This window comes from Pelobates fuscus, chromosome 11, assembly GCF_036172605.1.
Source record: "Pelobates fuscus isolate aPelFus1 chromosome 11, aPelFus1.pri, whole genome shotgun sequence".
Classification (NCBI taxonomy): domain Eukaryota; kingdom Metazoa; phylum Chordata; class Amphibia; order Anura; family Pelobatidae; genus Pelobates; species Pelobates fuscus.
The window spans coordinates 88,688,906-88,701,527 of record NC_086327.1 but is presented as its reverse complement, the minus strand read 5'-3'; the positions used below and the strand labels follow the sequence as shown (position 1 = coordinate 88,701,527).

The 12,622-nt window shown below is 39.1% G+C and overlaps 1 protein-coding gene across 5 annotated transcripts in view; it reads right to left on the bottom strand.

Annotated features, from left to right (window-relative positions):
- TP73 (tumor protein p73) overlaps positions 1-12,622 on the bottom strand; it is a 150,190-nt gene that overhangs the window by 21,262 nt on the left and 116,306 nt on the right. For all 5 annotated transcript variants that reach the window (XM_063436490.1, XM_063436494.1, XM_063436492.1 and 2 more), the window contains one exon: positions 2,191-2,377. In XM_063436490.1, coding sequence (XP_063292560.1) covers positions 2,191-2,377 — 187 coding nt within the window. The remainder of the gene's footprint in view (positions 1-2,190; positions 2,378-12,622) is intronic.

The following is a 12,622-nucleotide window of genomic DNA, read 5'->3' as shown; positions in this document are numbered from 1 at the left end:
CAGGGTTTTGTAACCAGGTTCATTTATAAAAGTGTCAATTTCTATTGAGACCTGCACTTTTTGCAAAAAAAAACAAAACATTGCTAAAGTTGTTTACAGTCTGGAGTGACCCTTTAAAGTTATTTTTATCTAGTGTTACAACTAGTTAAGGGTAGGATGAGTTTGGATTAGAAGAAGGATCAGGGACTAGGATTAGTATTAAGGTTTAGAATTAGTATTGAAGGGATACTCTAAGTACCATAGCCACTTTGTTGAAACACTTATGGTGCAAGGAGGATTACACTGTATGTGTAATGTTTCTTCTTGAACCAATGTTTCTTCTTGAACCAATGACAATATTTTTTCATTAATTGCCCATGATTAACGCTACCTCCAACAGCGGCATCAGTCAGCGAAGAGTTTCGGCTGGCTATGCAGAATCTGTGAAAATTTAGCATTCGTCAGCATGCACAGTAGACATGCGTGATTCATTTAGTTCCGAACGTACATTTGTACGAATTTCATGCCATTCGGACATTCAAATGCTTATGAATGTCCGAAGTGCTGAAGTCCCGAAGTTCGGTAGTTCGGAAGTGCCGAAGTGCCGAAGTGATTCGATTTCTGAAAAGTGGCAAAACAAGAGAGAGGGAAGGAAATTATGTGAATGATCACAGGAATCTTGACCAATAAGCTAATTCCTTTGAGCTTGCCTGCTACCATGCTTTGATGTGGCACGTCTTCCAAGCTTGATTCCCCCCATCCCTGGCTGCTCTTGACTTCAGAACATCTAATACTTCTGACTGGTTGATTGGATTATAGCTTCTAAATCATTTGATTGGACACTGCCCAACCTGAACAAGGATATTTGTCAGATATGCAGCTAATGCAAGGTAAGTATGTAAAACTTAAGAAACTTAAGAAAGCCGATTAAAAAAATAACTGCACTTTTTAATATATATATTTTTTTATTATTATTTATGTGCTTCATTAAACCAATATATATATATATATTAACCTAGACTTTTCCTTTAAGGCAAGCATTTGATTAGGTTTAAGGGTAACATTAAGACTAACAGTGTTAGAACCAATGTTTGGAGTTATGATTAGGATTAGAATTCCAGTTAAGGTTAGACTAAGATTTATATTTCCTTCGTTCATTCAGTAAGAAAGAAGCTGGAAGTTAAGTTGAGGTTTAAGTGATGATAAAGTATATTAAAAACTATATATTTCTTTAAATGCACTAGTTCTGTAAAAAATATTGAATACAATATTTGTCTTTATTCTTTTTTTGTGCCATTTTTAATATTTTATTCACACTTAATATTGTGTTTTACATTTAAACAGAGCATCAGAAGAAAGTGTATATGTATATTAAAACATACAGAGTATAAATGGGAGCACTTAATGAAAAGGAGTGATTATGGTGGAACAAACACATAGCAAAAGAAACCTCACACAAGCGCATCCAATTTTGAAAATAAGTTCAACGTCTCAATTGTATAGAATTTCCAGCAGCCAAAGAGAATGTTATTATAGCCAACTTGTGATTCCTAATTAAAGGACCACTATGGGCACCCAGACTAGCTCAATGAAGTGGTCTGGGTGCCATGTCCCCCTAGTTTTAACCCTGCAGCTGAAAACATAGCAGTTTCAGATAAACTGCTATGTTTACATTGCAGGTTTAATCCAGCCTCTAGTGACTGTCTCCCTAACAGCCACTAGAGGCGCTTCCACGATTTACACTGAGTAAATCACACTTATCTGATGCTGAACGTCCTCACCGAGGCCAGAGTCAGATAAGATCCCCATAGGAAACCATTGAGTAATGCTTTTCTATGGGCGGGTTTGAATGCTTGCGTGCCTCTGGCCACACATGCGCATTCAGCTCCACTCGGGAGCTGACATCGGCAAGGGAGGAGAGGTAACCAGTGTCGAGTGAGCCAGGCGCTGGATTAATGTAAGTGGCAGAAGGGGTTTTAACCCCTTCAGCGCCGAGAGAGGGGGGCCGAGAGGGTGGGGGGCTCTCCAAGAGCCTATAGTGCCAGGAAAATGGGCTTGTTTACCTGGCACCATAGGATCCCTTTAAGTATATTTTCTATGTGTATATAAGTGCCAGAAAGCAAGTATAAATTAACTAACACTAGTAATAACAATATATATATCAATATAGAAAATAAACAGGATTTTTAATCTTGTCCACACGGCTCTCACCGTCATTAAAGTCCCGTCCCAGTTCATGGTTAGGACACCGTTTCACCACTTCTGTAACATGTTCTGCTTTCTTATAAACTGGCATTGCCCGAATAACTGTGCCAGGTGGAGGATGGGTGGATACTTTGATCTGAATGGGGCATGTTTTTGCAATCTGGCAGTAGAGCTTCTTCAACAGAGGAGAATACTGAAAAAAGAAATACGAAAATTATTAAAGACAACACTTCATGCACATACAATAAAACTAGCATAGCTTTACCCAAAGTCAAAGTTAAACCCTTTTATCCAGATATCATAGTTCTGAGATAAATAGGTAAATTCTCAGGGTTAAAGGCAGATATAATGGATGAATGAATAGATAAGCTCAGAAGTGCATCATCAGTAGAATCTGTTCAACCCTTCCCAGCAGGATTGACTCAGCCCTTCATCCTTCTAAGGTAGATGCAATGAGTACCATTATATTGGGTAATAGTAACATCCCCTGGATATTATGACAAGGTAACATCCCCAGGACGTACTTAGAAACCAGAGTAATCTGAATGTACCTTTCCTGGTTAAATACTTGGTTGTTTTTATTATTATTATCATCAGGTGTCAGATTGAATGAGTATATTGTCAGGGTAAATGGTCAGAGCCTCGTGGTATTTGGTGATGAGCAGTATATAAATGTGAAGGGGTAGATTAGATTAGCTTTTTTTTTTCATGCAGGCTTTGTGAGTCACAGCAAAGGGAGTTGTGGCTAGGGCTGAACATCATGATCTCATGATGGGTTTAGCTATCAAAGTGACACATAAGGAGTCGGACTGCGCTAGAGGACCAGACTATAAAATCTAACTGAATTAGTTCAAGGTAACAACATTCTAGAATAAGGAATAGGTACCTGGAACTCCAAATGTACTAGGTCTACTCTTGTTATGTAAAATTTGAACAGCGTGCCGTGCTTGCATTCTCCAGTGGCTGAATCACGTTTCTATAGTGCCATGTTTGAGCAATTTAATGCCCCAACCCCAGATATACCTCCTATGTCAGGAGTAGGCAACCTTCATTACTACAAATGTTGAGGACTACATCTCCCACAGCCATAATGCTGTCAAAGCATCAGCGCTCTGTGCGAGGTCTTTCACATGGGAATTAAATCTCTCACTGCAGTAAAATAACTCTTCAAGCCTGCGTGAAGAGTGAAAATGGCTGAATTACAGGAATAAAACACTCACTGGATATTACAAGAAAATAAAAATATATTTAATTTTGACAAAAAGTATATATATATTTTTTTTAATAGGACCGAATGGCTATTATTTTTTATTTATTAACAATTTATGACCCTCATTGTTATGTCTTAACATGTCATTTATATGTCACATGATGCTTAGTATATTTAGAGCTGTGATCCCAAACAAGCCCGTGCTAAGTTTGCAGTATTAATAAACATCAAAGGCTCAAGCTATTCTTTCCTTTATCTAATAGTTTGCTTTATATTTTGAATCATAAAATCTGTCTGGTCTTTTATGGTTTTACTTTGTATTAGTAGTTCAGTATCCTGTAAAAATAAAAAAAAAAATAAAAAAATTATATTTTATATATTTTATATATATTCAGAATTCTGAACTTCTGATACAAATATATATGTGTAAAATTAAAGATTATCCTCAAACAGGTTAGGACAGGCAATAGACCTTAAACATGATCCCAAAAAATTCACCTGGAGCAAAAAAGGCCTTCATGCACCGTTTGGCTCCGCATTGAGATCTGCCGAGACAAGTTTGGAGGAGCTGGATGTCAATGATGGTTTAAAAAGGATAAAAAAAAAATAAAATACAAAGAAGTGTTTTGCTAATTTGGAGGATGGTGAGATATTAGACTATGGAAAGTAGTGCTTCAGCAAGGAAAATGGTTCTAGTTCTGTCATTTTATTTTATGAAACAATTTAAGTGAAAACTGCCATTTTACGCATTTCCTCTTTACTGAACATGATGATGATGATTGGAACATTTTTTATGCAACTTGTGCAGGGTCCCTCTATCAGTATTAATATGCAGTGTAGCAGGATCTGAGTAAGCATGCATTGTAGGATCTTCAATGTCGGTGTCAGAATGTGATGTAGAAATTGTTTCATATATGGTTAATAGGGCAGTCTCTGGACCACTCTCACAATGCAGTGTAGCAGTCTCTGGACCAGTCTTACTTTGCAGTGTATCAATATCAGCATGCAGTGTAGCAGTCTCAGTAGTGGTCTTAGTATCTAGTGTAGGAGTCTGTATATCAGCATGCAGTGCAGCAGTCTCTGTAGCAGTCCAAGTATGCAGTGTAGCAGTCTCTGTATCAGTCTCAGAATGCAGTGCAGCAGTCTCTATATCAGCATGCAGTGTAGCAGACTAGCAGTCTCTTTAGCAACCTCAGTTTGCAGCGTAGAAGTCTCTGTAGCAGTCTCAGAATGCAGTGTAGCAGTCTCTGGACCAGTCTCACAATTCAGTGTAGCAGTCTCAGTAGGGGTCTTAGTATCGAGTGTAGAAGTCTCTATATCAGCATGCAGTGTAGCAGTCTCAGTAGGGGTATTAGTATCGAGTGTAGGTAGCAGTCTCTATATCAGCATGCAGTGTAGCAGTCTCTTTGTCAGTCTCAGTATGCAGTGTAGCAGTGTCAGTATGAAGTGTAGCAGTCTCTATATCAGAATTTAGTGTGTCAGTCTCTGTATCAGTCTCAGTATACGGTGTAGCAGTGTCAGTATGCAGTGTAGTAGTCTCTTTGTCAGTCCAGTTATGAAGTGTAGCAGTGTCAATATGCAGTTACAGTTTGTGTATCAATCTCACTATGCAGTGTATTAGTATTAGCATGCAGTGTAGTAGTGTCAGTATGCATTGTGGCTCTGTACCAGTCTCAGTATGCGGTGCAGCAGTGTCAGAATGCAGTGTAACAGTGTCAGTATGCATTGCATCAGTCTCAGTATGCAGTGTAGCAGTCTCTATATCAGAATGCAGTGTGTCAGTCTCTGTATCAGTCTCAGTATGCAGTGTAGCAGTCTCTTTGTCAATCTCAATATGCAGTGTGTAGCAGTGTCAGTATGCAGTGTAGCAGTGTCAGTATGCAGTGTTGCAGTTTGTGTATCAATCTCACTATGCAGTGTATTAGTATTAGCATGCAGTGTAGTAGTGTCAGTATGCATTGTGGCTCTGTACCAGTCTCAGTATGCGGTGCAGCAGTCTCAGAATGCAGTGTAACAGTGTCAGTATGCTTTGTATCAGTCTCAGTATGCAGTGTAGCAGTCTCTATGTCAATATGCAGTGTGTAGCAGTGTCAGTATGCAGTGTAGCAGTGTCAATATGCAGTGTTGCAGTTTTTGTATGTCTCACTATGTAGTGTATTGGTATTAGCATGCAGTGTAGTAGTGTCAGTCTCAGTATGCAGTGTAGTAGTGTCAGTGTGCAGTGTGGCAGTCTCTGTACCAGTCTCAGTATGCAGTGTAGTAGTGTCAGTGTCAGTATGTAGTGTGGCACTCTCTGTAACAGTGTCAGTATGCAGTGTAGTAGTGTCAGTGTCAGTATGCAGTGTGGCAGTCTCTATGTCAATATGCAGTGTGTAGCAGTGTCAGTATGCAGTGTAGCAGTGTCAATATGCAGTGTTGCAGTTTTTGTATGTCTCACTATGTAGTGTATTAGTATTAGCATGCAGTGTAGTAGTGTCCGTCTCAGTATGCAGTGTAGTAGTGTCAGTGTGCAGTGTGGCAGTCTCTGTACCAGTCTCAGTATGCAGTGTAGTAGTGTCAGTGTCAGTATGCGGTGTGGCAGTCTCTGTACCAGTCTCAGTATGCAGTGTAGTAGTGTCAGTATGTAGTGTGGCAGTCTCTGTACCAGTCTCAGTATGCAGTGTAGTAGTGTCAGTGTCAGTATGCAGTGTAGTAGTGTCAGTATGCAGTGTGGCAGTCTCTGTACCAGTCTCAGTATGCAGTGTAGTAGTGTCAGTGTGCAGTGTAGTAGTGTCAGTATGCAGTGTGGGAGTCTCTGTACCAGTCTCAGTATGCAGTGTAGTAGTGTCAGTGTCAGTATGCGGTGTGGCAGTCTCTGTACCAGTCTCAGTATGCAGTGTAGCAGTCTCAGTATGCAGTGTACCAGTCTCAGTAGTGTCAGTATGCAGTGTAGTAGTGTCAGTATGCAGTGTAGTAGTGTCAGTATGCAGTGTAGTAGTCTCAGTATGCAGTGTAGTAGTGTCAGTATGCAGTGTAGTAGTGTCAGTATGCAGTGTGGCAGTCTCTGTGCCAGTCTCAGTATGCAGTGTAGCAGTCTCAGTATGCAGTGTACCAGTCTCAATATGCAGTGCAGTAGTCTCAGTATGCAGTGTAGCAGTCTCAGTATGCAGTGTACCAGTCTCAGTATGCAGTGTAATAGTCTTTGTACCAGTATCAGCATGCAGTGCAACAGAGTCCATGAATCCGTGTCTGTAGCAACAATGTAGCAGCTTCTGTATCAGACACGGAAAGCTAAAAGTTGCGTAAAATACAATTATCATCTAAAATTAAAAGCCTTGTTGACTTAATTATTTTATATAGATGAATACATAAGAACAATATTAGTTGTATCCATTCACACTGTGTATATTGTCAAGTCCAGTATAAAACAAACCTGGAAGAATGGATTTTCAGGATTTGACATATTCCTGGCCTTTGAAATCCACCCACTTATTGTTTTTACCTCCCAAAAGTGTTGAAGAAATATCAGACTTGGGCAGGAATAATTACTCATTTAAAACAAGTTTTTACATATCCTGATTCGTGTAGCCACATCCATATGGTTTAATTGTCAGATCTCTGAATCCATCCTATGGAATGTAACCTAGATTAATGCTTCAGGAATCTGGGAAATTACAATGCTGGGTACATTGTTACCGTATACACCAGTTACAAAATTTATTGATTTTAGTAATAGGAAAATCATGAAGATAAATTAAAAACATGTATTCATAACCGACAAGGTGGAATTTACAGGTTGCCATTACATTACGCCCCATCTGTACTTTGCAATCCATCCACCTCACAGGTGTGGCATATCAAGATGCTAATTAGACAGCCTGATTATTGCACAGGTGTGCCTTAGGCTGGCCACAATAAAAGGCCACTCTATAATGTGCAGTTTTATCACACAGATGTCACAGATGTCGCAAGTTTTGAGTGAGCGTGCAATTGGCATGCTGACTGCAGGAATGTCCACCAGAGCTGTTGCCCATGAAGTGGATGTTAATTTCTCTACCATAATCCATCTCCAAAGTCGTTTCAGAGAATTTGGCAGTACATCCAACCAGCCTCACAATCGTAGACCAAGTGTAACCACACCAGCCCAGGACCTCCACATCCAGCATCTTCACCTCCAAGATCATCTTAGACCAGCCACCCGGACAGCTGCTGCAACAATCGGTCTGCATAGCAAAGAATTTCTGCACAAACTGTCAGAAACCGTCTCAGGGAAGCTCATCTGCATGCTTGTCTCACTCATCGGGTTCTCGACCTGACTGCAGTTCGGCGTCTCAACCGACTTGAGTGGGCAAATGCTCACATTCAATGGCGTCTGGCACTTTGGAGAGGTGTTCTCTTCAAGCATGAATCCCGGTTTTCACTGTACAGGGCACATTGCAGACAGCGTGTATGGGATTGTGTGAGTGAGAAGTTTGCTGATGTCAACATTGTGGATTGAGACGCCCATGGTGGCGGTGGGGTTATGGTATGGGCAGGTGTATGTTATGGACAATAAACACTGGTGCATTTTTTATTGATGGCATTTTGAATGCACAGAGATACCGTGACGAGATCCTGAGGCCCATTGTTGTGCCAATCATGCACGACCATCACCTCATGTTGCAGCATGATAATGCACGACCCCATGTTGCAAGAACCTGTACACAATTCCTGGAAGCTGAAAACATCCCAGTTCTTGCATGGCCAGCATACTCACTGGACATGTCACCCATTGAGCATGTTTGGGATGCTCTGGATCAGCTTATACGACAGCGTGTTCCAAGTCCTGCCAATGAAAAGGAGTGGACCAACATTCCATAGGCCACAATCAACAACCTGATCAACTATATGCGAAGAAGAAGTGTTGCACTGCGTGAGGCAAATGGTGGTCACATCAGATACTGTCTGGTTTTCGGACCCCCCCGGATCCTCCCAATGCAGTACATAGAAAAAGTCTTAGATCTTTGAGTTCAGCTCATGAAAAAAGGGGGGAAAAACAACAATGTTGCGTTTATAATTTTGTTCAGTGCAGATTCAGCCTGATCAGAATAGGGTTGTTTAGGATGAACTCTCCCATGCCCTAGCTTAATAGCCAAGCCATCAGTCTTCCTCTTCATGTATTTATTCTCAGTCTGTCGGATATTCTGCTGGCATCCTATTTAATAAAGAGACCATTTGATTCTGATTCAATCAGGCTTCATGTTGCCTATGTTGCTTTTCTAACCAGCATCCATACCAATGCAACCCACCACTTACATTTCCATTAGTACAGGACACTGAATAATCAAATATTCGAGGGCTTGAAATTAGCCAGAAACTACAGGAGGAGGTACCGGAGTTCCCAAAGCACGGTCTGGCTGAGAAGGACCATCAGCATACAAGCATAACAGTCTAATTAGGGATAAACCCAACTGTGTGGATATTTGTGTGCATGTGTGTATCTGTACAAACAGCACTATACAAATATACCAGGTCACTGAATTGAAATCAACTTGTTTGAGCAATATATATTGGTTTGAAAACAACGGTATGTAACAAAGAAACATGCACAAAGAAATATTGATACACTAAAAAGTAAAAATACTATGTGTGGTTTATTCACAAAAGCCAAGAATTATAAAGAACTGTCAAAGACAGCTGACCAAAAAAATTGTTGAGTTGGACTATTTTCCACAAATCACCCTATATTTACCCTATATTTGCTTTTGTTGAAAATCCATTACCGAAATTTGTCACGAATCCGTGTTGGTGAATAAACCTTTTTGTGTTAGAATGCAAAAGGGAAGCAAAATAAAGAAACCTTCCTCCTATCATATCTAGGCACAATGGGCAAGCTTATAGCTGCAGCAATTTATGCAAATCTGTTTACACCGAGACAGATATAAGGGGACCTCTTTGCATCATAAACTGTCAATGAGCATATGTAGTGTCAACGATGTTTGTAATGTACCTTTGAGGTCATTGCAAGGCCGCAAATGCTGTCTGAGTTCAATAAATAAGGTTTATCCCATTCAGCATTTTATTTTTGCTGTTCATAAAATATAAGCTTAAGCTGATCCAAAAGAATGAAATTCAAGCCCCTGTGTGAAATAAATATTTTCAAATTATCACAATCTGTTAGAAAAACTTTTCAAATAATGTATCTAGAAAAAAAAATCGACTCTATTCTATTTGTATTAAAGTGGCTCTGTTACCGTCTGGGGTGTTTGAATAATTGGCAAAGATCCACAACGGTGACATCGCCACTGGGGGTCTGGTTGCCATGAGAGAGAACGAGGGCAGAAAAAAGTGGGATTTGCTTACCTGAACCTTTGTCTCAGTACATCTTTTGACTGGGTAGGAATATCAGTGAAATTGGGTATTTCATGAAAATGGGATCTTCAAGAAATACTTATTTTTGATATGGTGGTAAAGAGTCGTTTTAATACTCGCATCCTTTTCCCCTGGTTCATAGGCTGTTCAAGTGATTAATGTTATCTTTTTTATCTTAAACCCCTTAACAACCTTTTTATTTTACGCAGGCCTAATAACGTCATTGTTTGTAAGTATATTCTTTTCTTTCTCAGCTCCATATTTGAATTATTACGTGACCAATTCATTTGATTAGACAGAGTGATTAGGTGCAGGTCTGCCTTAGGCTGGCCACAATAAAAGGCCACTCTAAAACAGACTTGAGTGGGGAAATGCTCACATTCGATGGCATCTGGCCATTTCACATTGGCTCCTTTTCAAGGCTATTCTGAGCTGAAATTTTCCAGTTTAGATTTTCTCCAATATTTTTCCAACATTATTCCCTCTTAATAATGCGAATTAATATTACGTTTTAATATTTGCATTTAAAAAATGTATACTAGTCAAATACTCTCGTTAATAGCCATTTCTACAACCCATTGTTGACTTCTTTGTATGTTCATTCCAAATCATTATTGATATTCCAAGTTTTATAAGAATAATTATTGCCACGGTAATCCATCTTACGTTCTTCTGTGACGAGCAGCTTACATGTAATAAACGGCTAATGAGGGGATAATTGTCTATTAGGTCCCTCAGTGTCATGTTAGCCTGAAGGCTTGTAAAAGAAAAAAAAATACCAAAAGGACAGGAGATAACTATTTACATCAATTAGCTGCTTAAGCCCTTAGGGATAATGGGTTGGGTAACATGCCTGGCACCTCATTGATCTTTAACCCCTTAAGGACCAAACTTCTAGAATAAAAGGGAATCATGACATGTCACACATGTCATGTGTCCTTAAGGGGTTAAAGCCTTTAAAAATTGGATAATTTGACCAGATAGAGTTTTCTTTCCAAGACTTGTTCTACATAAGCATTATTCTTCACCCAAATTGGTTAAAAAAACTACTTCTACCAATAGCAAGACTATTAACCCCTTAAGGACCAAACTTCTGGAATAAAAGGGAATCATGACATGTCACACATGTCATGTGTCCTTAAGGGGTTAATAAAATGCACATTCTAAACTCAGCATCTGAATTATTCCTGAAAATTTAGAATTGGTAATCTAAAGACTTTCTAAACATCATGGGAAATTCCTATGTCAGCCACAGAAGCAGACATAGGCATTTGTAAGCGAATGTAGAATTTTTAGAAAATATTAAAATTTTTAGTCTTGTCCCCTATATAAGCACGTTTTTTTGGGCATTAAAGGAATTGATTATGTAGCAAGGAGTGGTATCAACATTGTATTTTATTATGATTATTAACATTCACATTTTTTTGGTGTATTGAGAGGTGCATGAAAAGTGCTACCCAGCAATATGTAAAATATGTAACATTCATGCAGCTTGGGTTTGTCCTCTCTTTAACATCTGCCCGATGTCTGCTGCAACCAATACTGACCACCACTTGGAATTTACACTGAAAACAGTGAATGCAACAATTAACTGAAATAGCATAGCCAACTTAACAGAGTACTAACTAACCCTTTACTTTCCACACCTTAATGGTAAAACCAGGAGATGCCTAGTCTACTGGTCCCATGATGGCCTAGTCTACTGGTCCCATGTGGGAAGCAACAAACTCAGAGAGTTCAGCAGGTAAAATTTAGCGGCTAGCAGGGAAACTAGTTGGTAACTAGCACGTACCATGTCTATGATCTCACATGTTAATGGCACCTACTTTCCTATCATAGCCTCACCCGTGACTATTGATTCTATCCTGTAGAATTGCATACTGTGGTAGTTGTTCAACGGACATGCACAAAAAAGTACACATTTAAAGAATTTAAGACAATGCAACCAAGTCGAACATTTTCTTAACCTCTGCTATTTCCATCTTCTTCTTTTTTTTCTATTTTTTTATTCTATTGTTTATTTATTCTAGTTTCCATTTGTGAATTCTCCACATTAATTTGTAGAGGATAGAATCCTGAACGTACCAGTAAATGAAAAAATAAAATAAAATAAGAAGCTCAAAAATATTTAACGATACATAATAATAATTGTAAGTGTAATCAAAATGAAATAAATGATAGGAGTTTACACGGACGGCTTTCTGCTAGGCTCGGAAAATACATCATCAACAATTTGGGGGAATTTCTAGCAGCCAGGTGCTAATGTACTGTTTAATATAGTCAAAGGACCCTTTTATGTAGACATTCCCAGACAATCCTGAACATGCCCGGGAAATAAAATTTCCAGAAGAGGAGATGTGTATTATATTGAGTTCTTAGGTAACAAATTCTCTCATTATGCCATGTTATGACATGGATAAACCTCTGCTAAATAGCGATCCATTTGCCCCCGGGAGAGAAAAACTACAGTCCAACACAAACATGTCTCTACTTTACACTTCTCGTGTTGTAACAGCTCTGATATCTTCTTCAAATATCCTTCAACATCATCTATTTAAACCATGCATATTTTAATCATGTTCCCTATTAATTTCTGTACAGTGTCCAATGGTTGTTATTCACTAAACAGTGTGATAACATGGTATGAATTAACAGACACGCTGGATCTGTTGAAACAGTAATAGACAACTCCCTTATCTATTGACTCTTTATATTGTTCCAAAGTTTGATGGATGGGGAGACATCAGTGACCATTCTAAAGAGAGGAGAAATGCACAGTACTCCCTTGTTTACTAGGAGCGCTTCCCTCAACCCCACAGTCTATGAGTGAATAAGATATAGGAGGGCTCAAAATTTCCACTCCCCACTAGCCATTGGCAAATGAAAATGTAGCCCTTG